General features: G+C 37.4%; 1 protein-coding gene across 1 annotated transcript in view; it reads right to left on the reverse strand.

Moving 5' to 3' along the window:
* The window catches only part of LOC103181704 (oxoglutarate dehydrogenase like), a 39,060-nt gene extending 12,439 nt beyond the window's left edge, over positions 1–26,621 (reverse strand). The window contains 17 exon segments of the mRNA XM_042336927.1: positions 2,196–2,323; positions 3,681–3,831; positions 6,363–6,491; positions 7,253–7,355; positions 7,827–7,979; positions 8,725–8,904; positions 9,005–9,133; positions 10,470–10,649; positions 11,968–12,058; positions 12,883–13,029; positions 15,360–15,514; positions 17,068–17,183; positions 22,667–22,769; positions 23,632–23,645; positions 23,648–23,813; positions 24,402–24,618; positions 26,493–26,621. Of these exon segments, the coding sequence (XP_042192861.1) occupies positions 2,196–2,323; positions 3,681–3,831; positions 6,363–6,491; positions 7,253–7,355; positions 7,827–7,979; positions 8,725–8,904; positions 9,005–9,133; positions 10,470–10,649; positions 11,968–12,058; positions 12,883–13,029; positions 15,360–15,514; positions 17,068–17,183; positions 22,667–22,769; positions 23,632–23,645; positions 23,648–23,813; positions 24,402–24,593 (2,137 nt within the window). The 5' untranslated portion in view covers positions 24,594–24,618; positions 26,493–26,621.
* Between the last annotated feature and the right edge of the window lie 286 nt (positions 26,622–26,907).

The following is a 26,907-nucleotide window of genomic DNA, read 5'->3' on the forward strand; positions in this document are numbered from 1 at the left end:
ATGTGATAGAATTAATTTAATGTGATAAAATTATTTAATGAGAAGTTATAACAACTTTATTTATTTTTTCAGTAGAATAATGACTTTAAATGCACAATTACCTGGTGATGTGCAGACTTTATTATTAATTTCAAATTCTAAACTGAAAATGTCTGCAATGATTAACTCTTTTTAAGGTTCTGAAAAATGGTGATCACAACATCCTAAAGTGAATTGCACTGAAAAAAATGTTATGCTGTTGTTAAGAGTTGGGTCAGCTAAACTATAATTTTATGTCAACATGTCAGTCTGGCTTAATTTCTTGCACTATCATCTCTGAGTCAGAAGATTGTGGGCTCAAGCTAAAATGTCTATCACAAAGATGGTTGTGTTTCCAAATACAATCTGTTATCCTTTAGATTTCATCCAGGCTGCATATTTAGATTCACATTACTCATTTCAAAAAATCCTCCCAAAGGAGAATTTATACCTCAGATGTTCACTTTATCCTAAACATTAACTTGATAGAAAGCTTCAAACTCTGAACAGGTGCCAGCATTGCAAAGTAACATCTGGCTGCCTAACCATTTGTGAGTTTGTTTGCAATAATATCTGCCTTATGTCTGCTTATCTGGCTGCCACCTACTCAAGGGAATGCAGTGAAATCCCTGAATGCCACTCTTATTCTGTTTCACTGGTCACTTTACAATCTTCACAAATTTGAAAACAGAGAAAAAGTTTAAACCTATTTGGGAATTGTACATCAAAAGCTATATTTACAGTGGTTTCAAACTTACTGTATTAGCACTACATCTAAATAGAAGAAAACAAAAAGGGGAACTATATGTTAATGCCAACTGTAGAAAAACACAATAAAATATGTGTATAGGTTATACTAATAGAAAGTTAATTGTGCTTCTTACAAGCTATCAAAATATATAGATCCACATGTTCAATATTTTACCATAAATAATATCCTTTGCAAATGATTCAGTCAATATAACAACATAATGAGTGTATATCTTCACATTGTGTTTCCTTAATTATAACAAATTCTCAAGATACTGAATGTTACCCAAGGCAACTAGTAAATATCAACAACAAAGACAACTTGCACTTATGTAGCATCCTTCACACATAATAACAAGCTGCTAAACTGCTAAGCAGTGTGGTTTGACACTGAGAAAAAAAAAGGGGAGGTGACCAAAGGTACGGTCAAAGAGGAAAGTCTTTAGGTGCAATTTGAAGATGGGTAAAGGGGGAACAAGACAGGATTGTGGCAGGCAGAGATTTGGGGCATCCAGCCATAGCTACCAATGGTGGAGCGAGGGGGGGGATTGAGAGACGTGCAGAAGGCCTGAGACAGCTGTTTGAGTGTGTCTCTCTGTATCTGTTTGTGAGTGTCTGTGTCTCTCTCTCCTCTGTATGTGTGTATATGAGTGTCTCTGTGTGAATGTGTATCTTTCCTTTGTCTGTGTCTCTCTCTTTCTGTCTATGAGTGTGTGTATATCTCTCTGTATCTGTGAGTGAGTGTGTGCGTGTCTCTCTGTCTGTCTCTCTCTGGGTCTCTGTGTCTGTCTCTCTGTGTGCGGTGGCAGGCTATGAGAGGCAGGAGTTGGTTAGCTCCTGTTGCCTTGCTTGTGTTTCTCCACCGCGCCCCCCCCAAAAAAATGGGCCACCCAGTTTTTGTTAAAGAAGCACTTCATTTTTTTTTAATAATCTAATATGCGTTATTTCTTTATATTTAGTTTTCATGAATAAAGTGAAAAAATGTAGGTTGGTAGTAAAGTGTACCTCAATAGCACCAATCAAACCCTCACAATTCTCCGCAAAATTTATCAAAAACGCCACCGCAATGCTGCAAAATTTTCAAATCTACCTGTAATTTGGGCAAATGTCTGCTATTTTCTATAACCCACCCAGCTCATAACCAAATCCCAAATGTTATTTCCCCTTGTTGGCTCCTTTACAAACTGAGTCAAAAAACATTCTTCCTTTAACTCTAGAAATTCCTTCCCTATCTTACCAATAGACACATTTTTATCCCAATCAATTTTTGGTAAGTTAAAATCTCTAACTATTATAGTTGGTGCCTTGCAAGTCGCTTTTCTTATCTCATCCCATAGTTCCAAATCAAGATTACCAGCCTGGCCTGGGGATATATACTCATTACTTGCACATTTAATATAGAGAAAGAATAAGATAATATACCATACCCAATACACCAAATTCTGACAGTGAGCTGTTGCAAACAGTGTAATGAGCTTGGTTTGGCCACAAATGATTCATGGGCACACAGGTCATCTTGTCAATTTCTTGATCATGTAATACATGATGACGATGGCTGTGAAGGTAATACAATGTATTTCAGATAATAATTAATGAACTCTAAAAAACAGTAAACAATGCACCATTGCTAAAATGATTGCTACTTTTACAGTCAACATAATCAATACACTCCAAATACTTCCCTAATAATAAAATGAGAAGTTACAAATATTATAATGAGTTACCCAGAATATCTGAATAAATGGATCAAGTTTTAGTAGCAAATTGCTTAAAGAAGGATGTATGTGGGGTGAGGGGGGAAAACAAAAAACAAGTTTATTCCCTTCCCCAAACTCCCAATAAAAAACACAATGGACTTTTTTCCTCATTTTGAATTGCAGTTTGGAAAATTCAGAAGGACAATTAAATTGTTGTATATGCTAAGACAGTTAGCTAAAGTAAGAAATCAGAAAAATACGTTCAAAATTTTTACCTAAATAAATGTGGATTTGATTATTTGTTTTAATGGTGATATGACCAAATGCTGAACCTCTGTGCACCCAATGTTGGTCTGCACACATTTTTTTCCTGTACAAATTATTCAAGTACATTGATTTGCATTAAAAAAACTAATATTTTACAATCAAAAAATGTTCGCGGTATGAATAATTATGTTGTTTTGAACAAATATACTTTTTTTCCTGCCTTAATAGATTTAATTTCTCTTGCTTTAGTGTCAGATTTTGAAATATCTGTGCAAACTAATTAGACTTGCATCTTCTTCACCATATTTACGTTAGAACAGATAGCCACTAAGCACCATGGGGTGGTTCAGATTTTTTAAAACCAAGAATTGTTGGCTTTTGAATCCAATCTAAATTATTGAAGTGACCCTTTCATGACAACTGCTACCAAATTAAAATGTTTATTACACTTGCTCAATCCAGTTCAACTGATGATAAACCACAACAGAAAGCCCCTCAACACAAAACTGTCATTAATTCTGAACTACAGTAATTAGCACTAATTGGGCAATCTCATCCAAAAAGTCCCAAATGTGGAGAATAGCAAATATCAAGCTTCACACTTGTGTGGATGTGGAGGTCAGGGCGGTGGTGTGTGGCTTATTGTAAGTTGTGGTTAGCACATATTGTGGGGGCAGGAAAGGAGTATACATCTAACAAGCTGTTTGATGCTGACCTCCCAATTTTTATTTCCCAGCGCAATACTGTCGTTTTTGGCCTATGAACAGATGAATTGGATCACAACCAGGTGAATGTAAATACACATATTCTGAAGAATTTTAATGGATTGCAGATGAGGATCCAAGCTGCACTGTTACAAAAATGCTGGCATTTCATAAAATCTCGCACCTACAGCTGAGAAAGTGGTTTACTTACTTAGTTTGTGTAAAGTTTAGCAGTCAGACTTACTTGAAAGTACCTCGCTCAACATCCTGTCCACTGAGCCTTACGTGTATTCCTTCCTTCAACAATGAACCAAATGCCATATACTCTGCAAGGGCCCAATCAACCAACTGATTTGCGATCATTTCTGCTCTTCCCTTTAAAATACGAATTAAACCTGAAACATTTCAATAGGTCAGACGTCTTAAGACAAATAGTGAAAATAAGAATCAGAAAAAACAAACAAAATGTTTCATTTCATATAGTTCCTAGAATGTCTCAAAGCACTTCAAAATCTCTGAAAAGTATAGTGATTATGTATTCTGTAGGTGAATGCAGCAGTCCAACTGTGCGCAGCAATGTCACACGAACAACCAGGAAGTGACCGATTTTATCTTGAGCATTGTGGGCTACAACATTAGAAGACTCTCCCTTTCTTTTCAAGGTTTTCCTGACATGAAAGCACTATTTTGCATGTAAGGATTTTTTAACACAACGTCCGATAACACAAAGTAACGAATCAATTTCACCAAAAATCACCAAAGAAACTAAAACATTTTCATGAAAGCAATAAACCAATACTTGAATTGCACCTAACAACCTACCATCTCCTCTTACTCATTCACTCTTCAAAATAGTCCCACCTGCTACATTTCAGCACCTTGGGACATCCTCCCGACATGAAAGGCGCTAAACAAATGTAATCTTATTGTTGTTATAGTGTCGCATGCACAAGCAATGTTTTGTCTCACGTGGGTAGCGATTTTTTATGTGTGAGCCTAGCCACTGAGCATTGATAGAATCATCATAGTCAATCATAAGATGGCAACATGAATTGACCACATACATCTTTCCCTGCAGAAATCTACAGATAATGATCTGGATTGTGAACGTAAGATGATCTTCATCTCTCTAGTCTGGGGACACAGACTCCCATCTCACTGAAACTATACCCGCTGAGCACAGGTTGGCTTTTGAACACAAGACCTCCACAGAGCATATTTATCTAATGAGGGAAAATCATGCTAGATTTGGATTTATAGATTTAATGAGGGAGACAAGAATGAATGAGGTATGAGAGATCCAAGAACATAATTAATTTAAATCATAGATAATGTGATGCAGTTTGGTTTGAACAAAGTAACAATGCAGGGAGGAAAAAGACAATAAAGATGTCTTTACAAAGAATATAAGCATGGAACCAGGACACTTGGCCCAATCAGTGGTGTTTATACTCCACACAAGTCTTCACCCATTCCTTTCTCCCTCCTAAACCCTTCTTGGGATATTAATGATAATAATAATTGTTGCTGATAAATTAATGTTCAACAAACTGTTTTCTAAACATGTTGTTGGCTGTCACTCTCTTTTTTTTCAAGAAACACAGGGAATCTGCTGATCGTAGATTGTGGCAAACATTCAAAGAAGCATTTTAAATTGAAATAACAAGCTTGTGTTGCTGCATAAATGAGTTTAGGATACAAATGAATTCCAGGACTACTCAATTTTTTATACATCAGAATAGGAATGTCTTTCCAATTGCATTGATACAATATAACTATAAACATCATGAAAATAAAACTAAATTGATATGGAAAGGGTCCTCAAAAATTGTTGTTCACTGGAAGCCAGGTTATAAGAATGCTGCCTAACATAAAGATGAATAACATAATTAATAAACAGCAGTTAGCTGTTACATATCATTGCTAAGATTTGTTTGTGCCCATATGCTAGATCAATAATAAATAGCATCATGAACACTAGACCTCTGTTTAGTTTTTGGCTCTTTTTACTGCTTTAAAAATCCATCTGGCTCCCCAAGGAGTCAGAAGTACACAATGATTGACACATATCGAATCAGTTTCTTTCTTCAACCAAATGTAAAGTTAACAAAAACAGGTGTTTCAAGGCACATAAAATTCAAGGTATCCAATGTCTTCCAATGAGAAAACCGTTTTTCTACTTCGAACAAAGCAGATTTGAATTCTGGACTATAATCCAAGCATTCATTTACTTACACCGGGTCTTGAAGTCTTCAGTGAAATGGTACCCTGGGGAATTTCATGAACTGTCATACCATAATGGTTTCCTTTAAATAAATTTGTGATTTGCATAATTACAAACTATTACTACGATCGGTTACTGTTTACAATCCCATAATGTAAAAGGGGGAAAGGAGAAAAAAATCTCACATATTTCCCTTTGACTGATTAAAGACAAAAAATTTAAATAGTTAATCTACCCAATTTCTTAACTAGCGATTTGTTCATGTAAGGGATTTGTTCATGTAACTATTCTTTATAGTTAACAAATTCAATAAACAGGACTGAGATTGGTAACTCAACAAGGGATTAATTCTGGGGCCCTCTGGGTGTGAATAGGTAAGGACTACTTCAGGTGGTCTACTGACACAGTGTATCAAATGGAGGTTAAGGATGTGAATTCTAATATGATTAATTCTAATTGCTCTTACACTCAGTCTACTTCATACTCTAGACTACTTGTACAGACAAGTGCATCTTATAATTTCTCAAATTAAGTATGCAAGGTACATCTGTTATTAATTTTATCTATTCTCTGTTTTTAAATTTAGTACCACATATCCAATAAAACTGCACTTTCAATTTCCAAAATCATCATTTTGTTAAAATAATTGTTTTGTACCTTAAAGGCACCAAGTGAATACTATTTACCTACATATGAGCATACCTGTATGAACGGTAAAGTTTTCGATAGGCACAGAGCTAGCTACATTCCCAATGTGCTGTAGGGTTTCTTTAGGAATACCAGTGGGTTGGCAGATCATACTTTTAGGCTCTCCATTGAGGGTAAAGAAACCTAAGATAAAATATATAGTTTGTAATAATTTTTATACCTCAATCAAACAGAGAAGTTAACACAAATAAATTCCCTACAAAACAATTTTAATCTAAGTGATGCCAGCTCCGGTACAGGGAATTGATAATGCAATTAAAGAAAGAACTTGCATTTTATAGCACCTTAACCGATAAAAAAAACTCAAATGCTTTACAGCAATTCTTGCAAAGTGTAATAACTTTTGGTTGGCAAAATTATCTCAAGTCAACAGATATAATATTTTTGTACAACCCTTGCTTACTTTAAATCATATAAAAACACCAATTCAAGATGGTTTTATTTCAAGTCACACAATATACAAAAAGGTGTAAGAGAGAGGTTTGAATGAGGTTTTAAAAAGTTATATTTTTACTTTTAAAATATTGTTCCCCCAACCGCTAGCATACAAACACATGCCCATTACAGGTACAGACTGATAACATTGAGAAGTGCAGCAATAAAACCTATTGGAGGAATTTGTGACATTGCAATCGACATCATTCCAAGGTTATAATTTACTTATTTAACTGCCATTTTTGCGCTTATTTGCACAAGGTGGGAAGATAGGATGGACGGATGTAGAGCATAAACAGTGGCACAGACTTGTTGGGCTGAATGCCATGGTTTAGTATTGCAAATTGTAAGTATATAATTCTACGTATGCAAATTGTAGTACAGCTTTAGGGTACTTTCGCAACAGCTCAAAGTTGTATTTTCCTTTGTGGCACAATTAATTTGCTTACCTGGCCAAGGGGAATCAAGCCAGTGCTTAATTTGAAAATATTTCTCATCCTTCGATGCATTATACGCTTCCTCACAAATTTTTTCATATTCTGCTACTTCTTCCTGAAAAACACATTTCCCAGCCTCAGATCATTTGCTATTTACAATATCATTCAACCACCAAAAATAATAGATGAGATGGCTTGAAAATATCAAGTATGTCAAGTGTCCCCATTAAAAAAGGAAATGCCCCAAAATAGTTTAGCATGGGTTTGCTTATTGTGCCTTGTGGCTTCCAGTGCTGACAAGCTACACGTAGGAACCATCAATGATGCTTCTTGTGCCAAGAACAGGGAGTGATGTCAGAAGCGAGCTGATGATCTGGAAGTGGGCAATTTTTTTTGCCCTTCATTTTAACACAGGGATCTGAGATCATGAATCCAAATCACAATATTTTAATGAGGTTTCTGAAATTGTATTCTGAATTCTGAAATTGTTGCAGCAACATTTAAAGCGTGAAGGTGTTGCTTGCAAACCATTTTACTATATCATGTTGAAAGGTGGAACGGGAGATAGAAAGTTCATAGTGCAGACCTCAAACTCCTGAAGTGTCAGAATTCCTTCGGCTATAAGTTTATCCGCATACTTCTTCAGTACAGGGACCTGTTTTTGGATCCGCTTGTACATCAGAGGCTGTGTGAACATTGGCTCATCCACTTCATTATGTCCACGTCTACGATAGCAAACCTACCCACAACAGCAGCATGAACAATGAAATATTTCCATTTGTAAAGTATTAGTACACTACAACTATTTTCATAATTTGTAAAATTATGATAATTATTACAAAATTATAGGCATTTGATAGCTATTTTGCTGAACATAACAGACAATACAGACCGTTCTTCATTTCATGTTTTTGTTTTAAAATGAAGCTCAGTATGAAAAGGTCACATAAAGTAGCAAGTGTTATAACAAGAGCATCTCAGAAACGGCTGCCAGGAAAAGTTTCAGGGTCATTAGCTGCCACTGACCTCACAACTCGTGTTTCTTTCTTGCTCAAAACAATGTTAGCGGCACTTCCCATGCAGAATAGCATATGCAGCGTGCAGGAATTGACATCAGCACACTAATAAGTAGGATGTAAGCTAGTTAATGCTAAAAGTGGCAACAGAAATGACTACTATATTCAACACCCTGGGATACTATGCCGCGTGAAGGGCGTTATATAATGCAAGTTGTTGTTATTAAATTGTTAAACTACTTGTGAAATGTAGAACATAAATCCACAACATTCCACATTGAAATCAGTTCTCTGTTTCCCAATTTTACAACTGGTATCACTGCAGTGGCTAGTACGTATGTTATGGTGGGTTCTTTGCTAAACCCTATGAAAGCTGAATATTGAAAGCTTAATTCTAAAAGAAGTTTCTACTTTTCTAAGGATTTCAATCTTAAGCTTTAAAATTGCGATTTACTATTTTGTAATTACCAGATCAATTACAACGTCCTTGTTAAAATTGTTCCTCCACTCTGCAGCCACACCACATACATATATCACTGCTTCTGGGTCATCGGCATTTACGTGAAAGATAGGTGCATTCACAACTCGAGCAACATCAGTGGGATAAGGTGATGAACGGGCCATACGAGGATCTGTAGTAAAACCAATCTAAAGAGAACAGTTGTCATTATTGTCATCTGAAATAAATGTATTCGCTCATGAAAGACAATTCAGCAATTCATTTTATGTTCATAAGACGATTTCTTACCTGATTATTCACAACTATGTGGATAGTGCCATGTGTTGTATACGACGGAAGGTCACTTAGATGAAATGTCTCATACACAATTCCCTGGCCAGCAAAAGAAGCATCACCATGCAACAGGATGGACATCACCTTTAATTTAAAGAAAAGTTTGTAATTGTCAACAACAACAACTTGGATTTATATAGCGCCTCCACGGCGTTCAACATCCTCAAAAGTACATTTAGAATGTATTGACTCACATGGCTCAAATTCATTCTCTGGGGAGAGAGTACGCAAGCATTCCAGACAAATGGGCAGGTAGAATGCTTAACCAGGCTCTATCTGATTTAAGCACATGATGGTTTCTGTGTGTGTGTTGGGCACCTAGCTGCTCAAAGTAAAATCCAATCTTGTCCTCCCTTGATGTCCACATTTTGCTGCAGTGGATCACTGAAAATAATCTGCAACAGGCACCTAAGCAGATTTCCTCCCTCCCTAGACTGAGGTCACATATCTCAGCACAATTCACAAAACTAAGATGTTTCTACAAAAATAGCTTAACAAACGGAGTTATTAATCCATTGAAATCTAGCTTGTTTATGGAAACTGCAAAAATAAAAGACATCACTCCAGTGGATCCCAAAGTATTAAAATGAATATTTTCAGAATTTTCAGACATATTCACTTCACAAATGCATACAAAGTCTGCATATAATGAAGAACTACTCATAGTGCTATGGTTGGTTTCAGTTCCATATGGCATCTAATGCTAAAAATGTAGATTACCTTCTCCAAACAAAAACCTGCTAAGTATCTGCTTGACAACAGTAATGAAAAATATAAACTGATTTTCTTACAGACACAAAAGGGTGCAGGGTGGTAAGTTACCTCAGGTTAAAATAAAGTTGTTTTTCAACTGTAAGAACTCATAATCATTTGCTAGTTGCAACAGGATTCAATAAACAACAATAACTTACGTTTGTATCGTGCCTGTCACATCGGGAGCACGTCCCAAACACTAGACAATCAGGGATTTGGACCGAGCAGGGGGTTGGGATCGGGAGTGCTGGAGGGCAGGGAGTGTAGGTGCTGTGAGATGGAGTTCCGAAGAGCAGAGAATGGACGTGTTGACATAGCAAATTGCAGAAATAGGGAGGAGCAGTCCGTGTAGATCTTTGAAGGCGATGAGCACTTTGAACTCTATCCTCTGGGGCATGGGGAGCCAGTGGCAGGAGGGGGTGATGAGGTCTTGGAGCCTGGTGCGCGAGCTGCAGAGTTCTGAATGACCTGCAGCTTGTGGAGGAAAGAGTTGGAAAGGCGGACAAGCAGGGAGTTGGCGTAGTCGAGCCTAGATGTAACAAATGCATGGATATGGGTCTTGGCGCTCTGAGGGGATAGGCAGTGGAGTAAGTGTTGCAGACGTCAGGAAAGGCAAAACACACGTATCAACAAAACAAAGTCTTTTTTTCCTTTCTGATCTCCTTACTTGTTTGCCTGTATTGTCGCCACGGTAGAACTGCTCTGCTTTGGTCTTCCCTTGTACAATTGGATCCACTGCCTCCAGGTGTGAAGCATTTGCCATAAGTGACATAGCGATGTGCTTATCGTTTACTCGGTTTATTACTTCATTGTATACACCCAGGTGGTACTTCACATCTCCTGATCCCTAACATGATGCATTAAAACAGAGTTTGCATTTAATTCCTGACACTGAAATGACAAATTTCTGTTCGTCTACAAGTTTTCAAGAATTGGCAACTAATTTAATTGATGTGCACCGGCTGAGTAAAAGTACTGAAGAGGTTCTTTAAATTATAGCTCCTTAGAAATACAGAACAGAAACCCTAGAAAATCTCAAAAAAACTCATAATACATGTCAGTGGTTTTGATCATAACTTCAGTAAGAATTAATCGTCCATTAATTACCACCTGTATTTTCTTTAACAGTTACACCAGTCCACAATAATAAAAAAACTTGGTAATTTAGACCAAGAAAATGCGCTCTTTAATCACAGAGGACAAGAGATGTAATGCAGAAGGCCATCAAATACTGTGTTCTGCAGTTCCCATGTACAATTTTTAAATTTAAAAATAAAGTAACCATTCAAGCTCCAGACTCAATTCCGCTTGATTTGGGCACAAAATATTTTGTCTGTTCTTTTCATTTTCATCATGACTCAATTTGGAATAGACTGAATTTCTTTACCCTTCCTTTTGTGAAAGTAGAACTTTCTTTTTAAAGAAATTAACATTGAAACCTTAAAATGCACAGGCAAGTCTCTTTAGCGAAACCTTTAAATGGCTGCATTGTTAACCAGCGCAGATTGGTTTAGCCAAATATGCTTCTGTGCCATATCACTCCAGGTATCTGACAACTAAATATCCACAGCATGGATTTTTTTCAAAAATAGCTAAATTAAACAAATTATAATAGTTGCAATGTATTGAATCTTTTTTTTGCTACAGACTCATTCTCATCTCATTCAGATTATCAGTAGATGAAAATTCTTCAACAGGAACTTTTATACAGGGTAACCAAAAAGTTGTGATAACTACCCTATTATCCAAAAAAAATCATTACTTTAAGACTTGTTAGACACTTTAACGGTATCATGACTTTTTGGTCACCCTGTAGCAAGATAATTTTGAAAACAAACATTTTTAGAATAGTTATATCAATTTAAAAATTAAAACACAGAATCAAACTGTTTGTGCGATTATTTGGATCTAGTATTTCAGCGACCACATTCTGGGTGCTGATGCCAACATTTGCTTCACAATTGATGTCAATAAATAGCAAGTGATGACCTAAAAGTCAGCCTTTAATGAGCTTGGAAAGTTGGCTCGTCTGTTCAATCAGCTGGGTGTGCCATGTTTTCAGTTGGCACGGATCCACCGGACACTAGACTTACGAGTGAAGCCGCACTATACCGAAATCATGAGAATAGGGTTTCCATGTATATCAACAACATCTGAGTCCTCACCTCATCAGCAGATTCCAATTTTGGGTCAAACTGACAGAAAATCTGTTCCAGATCCTTTCTGATCACATTGGCCAACACATTTAACCGTCCCCTGGAAAAGATCCCCAGCATTAAAAGTGTGAGAAAATATATTTGCATCGGTTTTTATGGGTGAACAAAATTTACAAACAAAGACAGTGAAACCTCATGTTAGAAGAACACATGGAATGTAATTGAAAATGAGATTCTGCAAATCAATCAACATGATTTTCAAACAGATCTTTGCTTTTGCATTCAGATAAAACATGGCTTCTTCTGTCTGGAATGAATTATATGGGTTCTCCAATCAAGTCCTAATTTAGTAGAGTCAGGACTATTCTGATGGTTATCCGAGTGTATGTTCACCAATATTAAGGTTAAATCCTGGAGTCAGGAGCTTCAAAAAGTAAAGATAATGCTCTTTCATCACTGTTAGCCATCTTCAACATGTAATATTGTCAACATCAAAGAATGTCTGGGAGTAATCATCCCAAGGCAAAAAAGCAAATTCTGCCCTCAAAGTATAATTGAAATGAAGTAATTTCTTATTTTTTATTGGAAATGAGAACACAGCTTTTGACCTCTTTCCCCCAACCACACCTAAATTAATGTAATGTGTGCCGGCTTTCTGGACCCGTGGGGTCACCTGGCTCCAAGAAGATACTCATTTACCTGAGCCACTGTTGATGTTAACCTAATCTGTCTGATCATCAAAAAACTTTGGAGGTGTTGATATGTATTCAACCCGGCAACTGAAAACCTGAAGGGTAATCCTTGCTGGGCACGATAACAAAATCTACCAGGACTATTGTATTCGCGAACTATGCAGTTAGTATTCATTTTATTTTTATTTCAACCCATTTATAAAATATTGAAAGTAAATTCCATATTCCTTACCTGTGTGGCATTCCCATGATAATGTTCTCTATTCCCTTGCAAGTGGATTTATCGATGATGGTCTTCAAAGCTGGAATTAATATCTCACACCCTTCGACACCAAAACGTTTCTCAGAAGACCATTTCCTTGCAAGAAAGTCTTCAAACCTTGAATATAGATATCACCTAAATGAAAATCTAAGGACAGCAACATTTGCTTTACTAAATTATACTACATTATACTGAATGTATTTGCCTTTGCTTTTTTTCCTCCTTTAAAGATAAAACAAAACTCACTTGTATGTTGTTCTTTAGGAATAGCAATGTAAATATAGTGGTGTAAACTCAATGATCCTTTGAAGTTCCTGACAAGACCTATAGTTTACCCAGGAACCATTTTTCAATGTTATTAAAGTGCTGGGCTTTGGATTGTGTTGTCATATGCCTAACCAATACAGAAGGCAAGATGGAATCCCACTTTCCTGCCTATGCTATTCCTACAATTAATTGCAGGGACGGGTATAACAGCAATTTGTGTTACTGACTATTGTAATTCTTCATATGCAGAAATGGCCTTTTCTCTGCGCTCACAATGAAAAATCAGGTAAGCTTATTTGTATCCTACCATAGCATGCCTATAGTCAGGAGAGGTGGTAAATATGGTATGAAATTGCAAATGAGCGCTAAAATAAAATATGCAAACTAATATGGAACATCATTTTTGTTGGTATCAACTCTACAAGTTCAAAATTGCTCTCCTAGTCAACTGCTCTCTTTTTTCCTCAGTTCTCAGTCTTGATTTCTCTTGCAAAGGAAAGGTTTGGTAGCACTCTCACCTCTGAATCAGAAGGTTGTGGGTTCATGTCCCATGATGGGACATTGAGCTCATTATCTAGGTTGACACTCCAGTGTTTGTAGCTGAGCAGAATCCGGGAGGTTCTGCTGCTGGGGAAAGGAAGGGGGGGGGGTGGCAGATTGCAGTTAAAGCCACCACAAGCTGTAACAATTAGCTGCAGGACAGGAAAGACGGGCAGGTTGTCTGCATGATGCAACGGAAGGAGAAAGATCAATAATCATAAATACAGTAACACCCAGTTTATTGGACTCTGGGTGTCCGGAATTTGTACCAAGCTGGACCAGACCCGAAACTGATTTTTTTTAAAAAACCTCCGTGGCCCGCATGAGTATTGATTCCTGCCAGATCAACTCTCCTAGCGTGCGCCCTCGCCTCATGGTCCTTGCTGGTAAATGTCAGTGATTATTGTAATTACATTTAGCCAGAAATTACAATTACACTTGGCCGGACCGATTCCCCCTCACCTCCTCCTTTGGTGTAGATATTTGAGCAGAGCTTGAAGCAACGTTTATATTAGCTTTCAACAGGAAACAAAATAAGTACCTAAAAAAGTAAACTATTGGAAATCATGGGGAAGGAAAGGTAAATGGGGCTGAAAAGATTGCAATTAAAAGAGCCAGCACAGACAAGATGTACAGAGTTACCTTCTGTGCCGTAAATTTCTGAGATTCGAGGCCAACTGTTTAAAAAATATATTTATTTACTGAATATACACAAGACCTGTTACATAACTTAAATCTGCATTCTCTTACACAAAAGGGCACAGGAAGTTAGGAATAGTATACCCAGCTGGTCCATCGAGCTTGCCCCATCACAGAGCATTCCAACAACAACTTTCATTTCATGACCTATGTGCAATATCCTCTCCTAATACTACCTCCATGCCTTTTTAGCATATTCTTTAATATTTGTACTCTCAAGTATCTATCAATCTCTTTCCAAAATCCTTCCACTGACCTTCTGGGGAATTCATTCCATATTCTTATTATTTGCAAGAAAACAATTATTAATGTCTGTGATAATCAACATGCGTAGTCTGTATTCTTTTGCATGCCAGTGTTTGAGACAAGACTCTTCTTCTGTTACTTGGAATAAAAAAAGGTCCATTCTTAACAAATGAGATTGAAATTAAAATCTATATTTGCACATTCCACTTTTCTTCAAATGGTTCTCTCAAGCTTTGAGTTAATGTTTTAGTGCAGGGCAGCAGTTTTGTTTCTATAGGAAACAAGTACAGAAACTTCCAATTTCTAATTTGCATGTGCCCCATTAGGAATGCAACACTGCTGTTAAGATCAACATACCAATTTAATTCTGCTTATCACAATTGAAAAATGCAAACAAAGACAGCTTACAGGAGAAGAATAAATAAGAAATGAACTATCCAAAGGCAAAACCAAATACACAGTTACAAAAACTAAATATAAAAGCAATATGGGAAATAGAAACATCTTAAGGCAAATCAAAAACAAAATAACATCAGATTGCAATATGTTGGAGTCAGATGCTGAAAAGATCAACCTTTTTAAAATCAATTTCTTAAGTAAAAAATGAGCTACTTTTTGTTTGCCACCTTGCATCGTTGAACATGTAAAAAAAATTACTATAGAAATACAGAATTAAAAAAGATACCAGTTCACACCTTGCTGAACGGATCAATCGAGCCAATAGCCTTCTTTTCTCAGTGTTGGTAATTTTTGTAATGCCAGGAGTTTCAAACTTTTGCCTGATCCATTGGCATTGTTCCACATCATTTATAAACATGAACTCCAGACCAATATGCTGACAGTAAGTGGTCTGATTCAAATAAAGAACATGAAAATTAAACTAAACTTTAACAACAGCCTGAAATATTTGTCACCCTCTTACATAACGGTAGCCACCTTTAATCTTAAAATTAACCAATAATCTACTAATAACAAAGAAGTAGTTTTGATGAAAAACTGTTGCAATTAAATAGCAGGTTTTTTTAGTTTCCTGGCGTACAGCAATTTAATGCATATTAACATTTATATCATTATACATATTTCATAATTACTGTTGTGTACTTCCTGGAATGATTATTTTTTTACTTAAAAGATATCTGACAAAGCTATTTTATTGCAGTGTTTCCTTGCAATCATTTCAGAGGACAACTCAGCAGAAACTGATCTACCATGCAAAATTTGGAATGTATCTGAAATCGCATTTTAATCAAATATGGCATTTTATGACTCACAGTAGAAAATGACTGCTGAATAGATAGAATGTGCCAAAAATAAGACTGAAAACACATTCTAAGTATTTTCTGCTAATAAGTTGCTCTTTTTTTTAATAAATTATGATACAATCAATGCACTTGGGAGTCGACTTTTCAAAATCCAGGCCAACAGCATAAACTGGTTAATTTGGTTGATTCTAAAAAGAACATGATACTTCCACTTGGGACAATAAGCCTTATCGTTGACACACTGACAAGATTGAGAGTTCAATCACTTGTGAGGCTCTCCCTCAATAGAAAGGACCAGATGAAAGACAAAAACATTTCCACCAACAGATTGAGACTGATACCACAGAAAGTAAGTTAAGCATTCACAACAAATGCAAATAGGTCAATGGAAGAATTACAAACGCTGCTGAAACAATATCTCTCAGCCACTCGGAAAACTAATTTTATTTGAGATAATGAAGTGCAGCTTGTATAATTCCACTCTATAAACTATTAAACAAATAAAAGGAAGTCCCAGTTGTCAGGAAATTAGCATAAAAGTGCCCAAAGCAAAAATACATCTGAGGTACCACAGCTCAATCGTAAGTCAGTCCCAAAGCACTAGACACTTGTAACTTCAAAGGTGTTCTGGTACAGTACTTGATCATATTAAAATTCATCATGTTGTGGGTTATTTTCACACACATAAACAGTACTATTTATAAATATTTTCCAATAAATAAAGGATCAGAAAACTATTTCCCATGTGTGAGGGTGAGGGAGGGGTAAATAATGAAAGAAATTCATATTCTGCCCCACATTAAATTTTTCGGGGCTTTGAGGTTAATTGACATTATCACATTATCTGCTGTGTACATCCAAACAGAGTTTAGCTCACACCGAACTTCAAAATCCAAAGGTACAAAGAGTATTTTAACGTCCGGCAGCATCAAAAGAAGAGCAGAGAGAGAAACAAAATCCAAAATAATTTATTGCAATAGAGAACTCTCAGGGTTTGAGTTGAGGCTGCAGATTTTGTCCCATGTGTGACCAACCTCATTGGTATTTACATTACGTGTTGTGCTGAATTTCACTAATTACATCAAGAAAGGAAAATTCCTGAATAGATTACATAAGCTGAATAACCATATCATATACTGACCTCCATTCGCTTTATGATTTCACGCAATGAGAGGGAAGATTCATTTCCTCCAATAAAGGTGGTTGTAGGCAGTCGAAAAACTTTGTCCATATCACACTCTTTCAATCCATATAATGCTACATTGTTAGGATTTTGATCAGTACAGGAGGGTTCCATAAGATAAAGGCAAATTGATAAAAAGTGGTTAACATTACAATAGAAGAGCAGTTGAAAATAGGAAAACGGTTAAGTACAGTATTAACTGAAATGGCCTTCAGACACTATGCCTGAAACTCTGTAACTCTCTGCCTCAATCCCTCTGCCTTGCCTCCTCCCTCTCCATTTTCAAATCCCACCAAAAGTCCTTCCTTTTTAATTGTGCTTACATCACCTTCCTCACCCCCTCTCCCCTGGCTCGGGGTCAGACTCCACCACTGTCGAGCGCTCCGGGACGCTACCCACATGAAGGGTGCTATATAAATGAAGCACTTTGAGACATCATCCTAATGTAAAAGATGCTACATGAAATTCAAAGTTTATACTTTATTATTAATAAATTATTTATATTTCCTGAAAATCATGCTTAGTGATGGACTGTAATCAGAACTTCACTTTTTGTAAAGTGCAAGGTTTAATAAACAGAATAGAAATAACTGCCTCAAATTCTGATCAGTTCAAGATGATAGTAATAATAATAATCCTTGAATTTGATATAGTGCTTTTCATGTCTTCTAGACGTCTCAAAGCGCTTCACAGAATATGCTGTAAAGTAAATTGACTGCATTTTTGTGGGTGATGCACAGAGAAAATGATTACTGCAATCAAAATTATCAGAGGTATACTAGGAAAGTTAAACATGAATTAGTTGTTGAGGGCAGAGTCAATCACATGCTTTAACCTCCTGTTAGGAGGTTAATAAACAATCCCTCAGCATGAATGAAATAACCAATGGGGTATCTAGTTAAAAGAATTACAAATGAATTCCAATTGTGTTTATGAGTTAACAGTAACAACTTATAAATTGGTGGAATGTTTGCCTTGGGGCAGAAAGATAGAGGCAGAGACAGGGAAACACCAGATGAAATGTTACCAGAAACAAGTATATACAGATATTTCAATTTGAACAGCTTTGTTTCTATCTTGTAGCAATAAATGGCAAAGCAGTTTTGAACAGAAAACATTATAGAAATTAAATATTTTTATTGTATGGAAAGATAATTCCCAAGGACAAATCTTAAATGCTAATTTTCAAATGACCAGTTTATCCACAGAGGTAATTGACCTGTTTTCACAGCAATACAAACTACAAACTCTATTAATAACATAACAGTGCAAAAAGAGGCGGGAATGTAATTTGAAAAGACATCCAAGGTGTCTTCAGAATAAGTAGGCATTGTGAATAGATATTAACCAAAGACTCCAGTGTTCAACACTGAAGACAGCATTCTACACTGAAATGTTGCTCTGATCCAATTTATAAGACAGATATAAAGCCCATTTCTTCAACTCACTTATGGTTCTTCTATTTAGACTAGTTTTCAAGAAATAATGTATTATATCCCTCTAAGAACATAATATTACTGTAATAAACTTAATAATTGTCAAATATAAAATAATAATTGAGCATAGCATGCTTTAGTCCCAGAGGATTTAAAGCAATTAAAATCGAATTCAGCAACTGGAACGACCAACATAGCCTCCCTAACATCTTCAGATAACAAGCAACTCAATCCTGCGAGGATTCAGCTCAAGTCCCGACAATCATGATATATTTTTACATTTTATACTGCTCTATCAACACTGTGGTAGAACCACTCTTCAAAAATCTTTATTCTTCATTTTTTATTGTTAGCCTTTGCCAGGACTATAATTGCACAGCCTCTAATCACAGCGCAATCCCTTCAGTCCAGGTATTAATCTGGTGAATTGTGACTGAAATGCCCTGAAAAGCTGTGTCCTCCACTCCTTGGGGGATGCTACTTTCACTGCCCACCAATCAGTGAATGCACCTTTTATCCCATTTCTTAGCCTCATGGTTCCTAACCAATTTCCTATCCATACCATTGTGGATTTCCTCCAATTCCATCGACCTTCATTTTAGATAGTAATCCCTTTTGTGGCACCTTATTAAATATCATGTGAAAAATTATATAAATTATAGGAATCCTTTATCACTTAAGTGGTTCTGTTAAAGAATTCAATTAAATTCATCAGGGATGATCCACCCTGATCCATCAAAGGTCTCCAGTATTGCAGAGCATTGCTGATGACAGCACAGCAGTCTGGCTCATCAACAGGACTTGTAAGGGCAGACCAGTCATTAGGGGCAGGGACTCAGCTCCTGTTAACCCTGCAAGTCAAAGCCCTAATGGGCGGTCCTAGCAGGACAAGCAGTTGGAAAGTTTACCAGGCAGTGCTATCGATGGCAAGCTATGTGGTTAAACAGTGTTCTTTCAACAGCAATATTGTGGAGTCCTGTAGCATACTTGTTAGCACACTTGCCTTGCAAGTGCACTAACCAATTGGACCTGGGTTTGATTCCTGGGCAGGGTGAAACGGTAGGCAAGTTTCCTTACTCCACACGTCTGTTTACGTCACAGTAGGCAGGAACTCGTTTTTTAGTCGATTGGCGGATCGCTTTTCCAAGGATAATAATCCCTCCCCCCAAATATTGGTTCACTCAATCCACAACTGTTTGTGGGACACTGCTGTGCACAATTGGCTGCCGCGTTTCGCCCACAAAATATACATTCAACTCACTTTACAACAACAACAAGATTACATTTGTATAGCGCCTTTCACGTCGGGAGGACGTTCCCAGGCGCTGGACAGTGTACAGCATTTCAGATTTTGAACAGGATCCTCTGAAGGATAGGGAGCCAATGGAGTCGGGCGAGAGTGGGGGAGATGGGGTCACGGAGTTTGGTGCGGGAGAGTTCTGGATTATCTGCAGCCTGTGGAGGGAGGAGTTGGGAAGGTCGACAAGCAGGGCGTTTGCATAGTCGAGCCTGGAGATGATGAAGGCATGAATAAGAGTTTCAGCGGCCTGAGGGGTGAGGGAGAGGCGGAATTGGATGATGTTATGGAGGTGAGGAAGGCAGAGTGGGTCATGGCTTGAATGGGGGGGAAGAAAAGACAGTTGAGGGTCGAACAAGACACCTTGGTTCCTGACTGGCTTGGTGAGTTGAAGTGCGCAATCATGGAGGTTGATGCTGCCAGAGCCTGAGGTGCAGAGGCGCTGGCGCGAGTCAATCAAGAGGGCCTCAGTCTTGTTCACATTCAACTGTAGGAAGTTTGCCCTCATCCAGGCTTTGAATGTCTGACAGGTAGTCTGTCAGGACAGCAGTGGTCCTGGAGTTGAGGGTGGAGGCAGAAAGATAGAGTTGGGTATCATCCGCATACATATGGAAGTTGAACCCGTGTCTGCGGATGATGTCACCAAGGGGGAGCATGTAGATATTAAAGAGGAGAGGGCCAAGGACAGAGCAGTATATTATCTGAAGTGCTTTGAGACATCTCATCAATGTGATTAGATGCTAGGAGCAAGATCAACAGAATCATTGGATGGGTCAGATTAGTCAGAAAGTAACCTTTGTAAAGAGTTTACCAGGAAAATGTTATTAGGTTTTCATTTAATGTGACAGAATGAACAGCTGGTAATTTCATTTTACTTTTTTTCTTTCTAATAATTACTAAGTCACTGCTCAAGGGGGAAGGAGAGGCAGTATTCATTGTGGAATGAAGGGTCAAAGTTCTAAGAATTGCAATTTAAAATCTGTATGCTCAGACATCTGTGAAAAGTGCATTTGCATTTTTATTTCATACAGCTTTGTAGTGTATAGAATTAAATTCACTAATTCCAATGATGTACTTGAAATCTTCCCTGGAGAGAATAATACTTGCTACCTTAATTACTGCAGATCCATATTTACTTCCAATTTAACAACTTCCAAAAAGTATAAACAGTCTCTAGCTGTTCTGATGTAAATTCTGAAACAACTCCAATAAAATTTTTATTTTGTCAGCCATTCATAATTTGTTCAATAAATTCTTGAAAGATAAATTGAATTATGAAATACATTTTTAAAAATCTGATGTACCATTCAGTGTTCTAAATAATGTTTTGTGGTACGACAAACACTGGTGAAGAGTTGATCAAATGTTTTAAAAGAGTAGTGGTACTGACACTGATTTATGCAATCAAATTACAGTAAAGCTGGAATAACTCTTATCTTTATAAATTTTATAATCGCCTAAGACGTATATGCACCCGAGTCCCATTCAGTTTCCTATCAAAACCACTTAGATTTCTTCATACGAGTGATATTAATCATTGTCTAACTTGTAAAACCATTCCCCTATTCTCCATTACTCCTGGACTTACTTGTTGCATTGAATTGCGATTCAATACGATTCCAATACTTGTCGACGAGTGCATGCGGCAAAGGGTCAAAATTACATTTCCAACATTTCTCGCAATTCAATGCAGCCACATGCGTTCTTACTGGTTGCAATGACAAAGTACCGCATGCTCACTTACTGACTGCATTGAATTACGTATGCACGGTTCAGATTTTTGGATTTTGTGGAGTCCTGTAGCTCAGTGGTTAGAGCACTCGCTTTGCAAGCGAGAGACCTGAGTTCAATTCCAGGGAGGGCGAAACCTTGGGCAAGTTTACTTACTCCACACGCCTAATAATAATCCCTCCAAAACCAAAAACAATAATAAATTGGTCATTTTCAATCTACGACTGTGCGCAATTGGCTGCCGCGTTCGCCCACAAATATACAGTCAATTCACTTTACAGTGTGTTCTGCGAAGCGCTTTGGGACGTCCTCCCGACGTGAAAAGCACTATATCAAATGCAAGGATTATTATTATTATTATTATTGATTAATCAGATTTTATACGATTTAAACAAGTTTGCCTGTAATTTGGACTTAACATAAGTCAATTAAATGTTATGGTCCCGACTGATACGACTTTTGTTAGTTTTACTGTATTATTTTGTTACAATATATGAGGATTCAATCACTTGAAATTTCAGATATCAAATCTTCTGAAATACAAGTTTCATGATTGTGTATAGTTAATAGAAGAAATATTGGAAACATGCTCTATGAATTTTTTAATTACAATAAATAATAAGCCTTGCATTTGATATAGTCAAGACCCTCTTCTTAGACTGTCTTCAGTTACCCTCCTAACCCTCTACCCTCCATCCTCCCCAATCCTTACCCCCAGCTCAAGTCCGAAACACTGACTGTCCAATGTCTTGGGACATCCTCCCGACATGAAAGCGCTATACAAATGTGATTTGTTGTTGTAGTCTTTCAAAAACAAATTTAATCCCTCAATCCACAATTGCTTGTGTGACTCTGCTGTGAGGCAATTGGCTGCTGCGCCCTGCCCACAGTCAATTCTGTGAAGCCCCTTGAGCAAGATTTATTATTATTTCATGTTGTAAGGCTCTTCACAGAATTTACAGAAAAGTGTAGTGACTGTATTTTTGTAGATGAACGCAGCAGCCAATTTGCAAACAGCACATTTTACACTCTTACTTCTATGCAGATAGTAATAAGGAAGACATCAAAAGAATCAAAAACACAAATTTCTTACCAAGTTTATCAATTGCAGTGATTAAATCAAGTGGAATAAACGAGTCGAAGTCTGTATCCATGATACCCAATGGATCCAGCTGTGCCACATGATGTCCACGTATCTAAAAGCAAATGGGACAGGGAGGAAAAGGAACTTTTAGTACTAGGAAGTTATCCCACAACGGCAATTTAAAATCGACAAAGATGTATGACAATGATTCTGTGACATGGAAATAATACGCATTCCTATTGATATACTAATCATTCACTAGAACATATTATCTAAATTAATATGAAATCAAATTATAAATAGATGCATGATTGGGGACATCGGGAGGGCATCCCAAAGCGTTTTAGAGGGTATTCTGCAAAGTGCAGTGTATCTTGTGGGTAAACACTGCAGCCAATTTGCACACAGCAGTTCAAATTGCAAATTAACAGTACAAAGATTCTCCAAAATCCAACATAAATCAGCAGTCTCACTACAATAGGTCACGAAGATATTGTGAAAAAAANTGATAAAGTTCACACTAGCGCACCAGGGAAGTCGCTGTAATCACTGTCAGGTTCTAATTTGAACCCACCAATGATTCTATAATCTTTTACATTGGTTATTAGTCACAAAATTAAGGGAACACCTGTTAAAACCCAATATGAAGCTTTGTTTTTCAGTAAATTGATACTCATGAAGAATTTATCTGGTATATATCATGGTAATATTCTTTGAAATGTAGTTATCAAATGCGAAATAGTGGCAATGTTCAGCACGCTCATCGCTTTGCAACTAAAACTGTATCTAATCACTGGCACACAAACTGTAGTCCTGTGTATAAACAGCTACCCTCAGCAGCCCATTGATTTTGTTCCCAGTTCGTTGAATCTCTGAGGCTCATCCATTTGCAAATTACAAAGGAGTTTGCAGCACACCAACCTACTTGTTGGACATATATAAGCAGTGGAGAGAAAAAAAAAGTACAAGTTCACCTGGTAAGCTCTATCATTGTTTGCACAGCTAGATGATCTGCTATTAATTTTTCAGTTTTCGCAGTAACATGCACTTGGCCTGAACTTTGAGCCAGAGTTTGGATGTTATCCAATGAAGTAGGGCTAAAGTATGACGAGGTTGGAGATGCACCATTGGAATGTTGGAAAAAGACATCCCATGACTGTAGAAAAAGAAGATTATACTGTATTACAACAAATTAATCTTCTCTAAATGGAGCAAATAGAAGAGAGCCGTTGAATGATGTAAAGTTCCCCTAATCTAAGGGATGTTTAAATAATACTTGAATTTGTTTTATTCTTCTTTTGCAACCCATTGAGTTTATCTATGACCTCTAGTTAGGTCACATGTTTACTTTAATGCACCACTTAGACTGCACAGATCACCAGCTTCAACTATCCCTGTTATAATAATATAGAACAATCAATTAGTATTTATTTAAAAATGACATTCTGCAGCATAAAGGTTACATGAATAGATTAATGCTTGGTTACATGCCAGATTATTGTAAATTCAGCAAAAAAGGGCAAATTAACTAAAATAATTTTCTTTCAATTTGGATTCCAATACATTTAACATCCAAACATGAATATGGTTTCATTTCTGCAATTTAACATTTAACTCACATGTAGCATATTTCTGCTTCAGTGAGATCAATTGCTTCTCAATCAAATAAAGACAAGACAAACCAAAATATTTTGCTGGCAGTAAACAAAGAAAAACTAACTAGCAATTAACAAGCAATTCTTACCTTATGAACATTTTTGGGATTTTCAAGCCATGCAATGTACATTTCCTCAACATAATTTGAATTACTGTGATTGATGTAAGATGCACAGTATCTCCTGCTCTTTAACAATATCCTCACTGTTGCATCATGTTGAGTTAATTTCTTGATGGTTTGTGGTTTGACTTTTGTTGCAAATGCCCTCAAGTGATTCATGGCTGCCTTTTCCACAATGCAATCCCTTCAAAACATCAATCAAATCAACAGCAAACAACTATGAAATTATAAATTGCAATTCCTGATTATTCCGCAAAATGTTTTTTTCCCCCACTCCAAATATTTATAACTCTTACAATATATAAATGCTTGTAGATACATATCGTGGAATTATTTTCATAGATTGTTTTGTTTCCTAAGCCCTTAAATCAGTGATGCTTTTTGTGTACTGAGCCTGAAAGAGATCTCATGGAGGGGGCAAGAGGAGCAAGGCAGAAGGGTTACATCTCCCACAAATAAGAAGGGATGTAAAGGTCTCATTTCCATTTTTTAAAAAGGTTATGCTGCAGTGAAACAGACCATCATTAGAGCAAGTTTGGTGGGCAGTATAGACAGCCAGATACAATAATACGTTATGAATCTGCCATGAAATCACGTTGTATCCAGCTCCACATGTGGTTCAAAACATTTGATGCTCCTGCGCTTCTATGTCACCTTTACTGGCAACAAGCTGAGCACTGAGAACACCATTTAAAAACACAAGATATCAAGAAAAATAGAATCATTGATTCCAACTTCAGAATCAGCGGTAAAAGATTCTGCAGCTCATTAATATACAAAAAGGGGTAGGTTTTATCCATTCTATGTCATTTGGGAAAAACTTGGACTCCTTTGTTACTTTACATTTCCTTACGCACATCAGTGCATCCATCAATCAAAAAATATTCTATAGTGTATAGCAGGGGGTCAGAGACGTTTAATCATAGGGGGCAAATCACTGTTGATATTTTGAAGGTCAGCACACAAAAATGATGCCAACGTCATCTTGGCTTTGAAAGTCACCAGCTGATTTTAGCTGTATAAGCCACATCAATTTACCATAGAGTTATACTTTACAACGAAGTGTTTAAAGACAACATATCCTTGCCAAATTTCATGCTTCCTTTTCACACGCTTCCACGGGAAAAAAAAATGCATAGGTGTCTTTGCGGCGTGTTACGCATTTTAAAAAGTTGATCACAGATATCGCCTTTGATGTTAGGACAAGGCACAGACAATGAAAACGTTGACAAGCTCCTGAAAGGAAAGCATCAGGGGCGTGTTATATAAACAGATCCATTTCACAACAATAAACAGGTCCATTTCACAATTTTCGCAATAGGGGTCAGAGAGCTTGTGCTGCACTGAACCCTTCGAAAAGATACAAAATAAATGGGAGCGAGAACAAAACACTGGTCGGGTTGCATTCGCGGTTTCGTTTAAATAAGTGCTTTTTTTGTTTTGCAAATTAAAAAAATCCCATTGCTCAAAACAACCGCTGCACACCATCGGTTGCGAGAAATTGCAACTGGAAAGACGATGGGCTGTCCCACCACCAGAATTACTGTACTCGTGGGAGACATGGGTGAATGTGTGCGTTTTTACAGGATGGGGAGGGGTTGATTTATCAAATAAATACATTTGTCAAACAAACAGTAACGTTGTTCGCAATAAACGGATTTGCGAAACAAATAAGAGCCATTCGTGACACATTTAGTCATGGAACACGTAATGCATGTGCTATTACAACAAATAATAAGATTTTTTTTTAAAAGATCGATAAAAACGATGAAGAGGGAGGGAGCAAAAAAAAAAGGAAGGGGTGGCGGAGGGGGGGAATCAAATCCAAATTCAGACCCCACATATTTTGATTGAATTTTGATTGAATTCAGGCAATAACACGGCAGCTCTGTCTCTCTCCAGTGCGGGTTTTTTTTGCGTTGAGACAGAAAAACACACACCACACACGCGCTTTATACACTGAATTATACGACTGTAGAAATGATAATAAACCGATGTGATGTGAGATGGATGATGTGTGAGGTGCGCTGTGCGTGTGTGTGTGTGTGTGTTACTGACCACTCGAGGAGGTGCTGAAAGGCTCAGTCACTGCGCTAACGGCTCTGAGGCCTTACTCTACCCGCACCTCAACACTACCAACTACTACCTCCCTCTCTCTCTCTCTCTCTCCTTTGCCCCCAATTAAAACAAATTAAAAAGCCTCTCTCGCTCTCTCTTTTTTTCCCTTTCTTTCTCACTCGCTCTCTCTCTCTCTCTCTTCTCTCTCGCTCTTTTTTTTTCACCCAACGTGACTCGCTGCGAGGAGAACGACATTGAAAGAACGGGAATTCATTGAAAGACGCATCGTCAGCGCGGCCCCGGCCGCTGCCTCCGCCATGTCTCTCCTCCTCCTCCTCCTCCCTCCCTCCCTCCCCTCCCACCTCTCCACACCCCCTCCTCCCACCGCCCTCGCGCTCTCAACGGTCGCCGCTGT

Source organism: Callorhinchus milii, unplaced genomic scaffold, assembly GCF_018977255.1.
Source record: "Callorhinchus milii isolate IMCB2004 unplaced genomic scaffold, IMCB_Cmil_1.0 Scaffold7, whole genome shotgun sequence".
NCBI lineage: Eukaryota > Metazoa > Chordata > Chondrichthyes > Chimaeriformes > Callorhinchidae > Callorhinchus > Callorhinchus milii.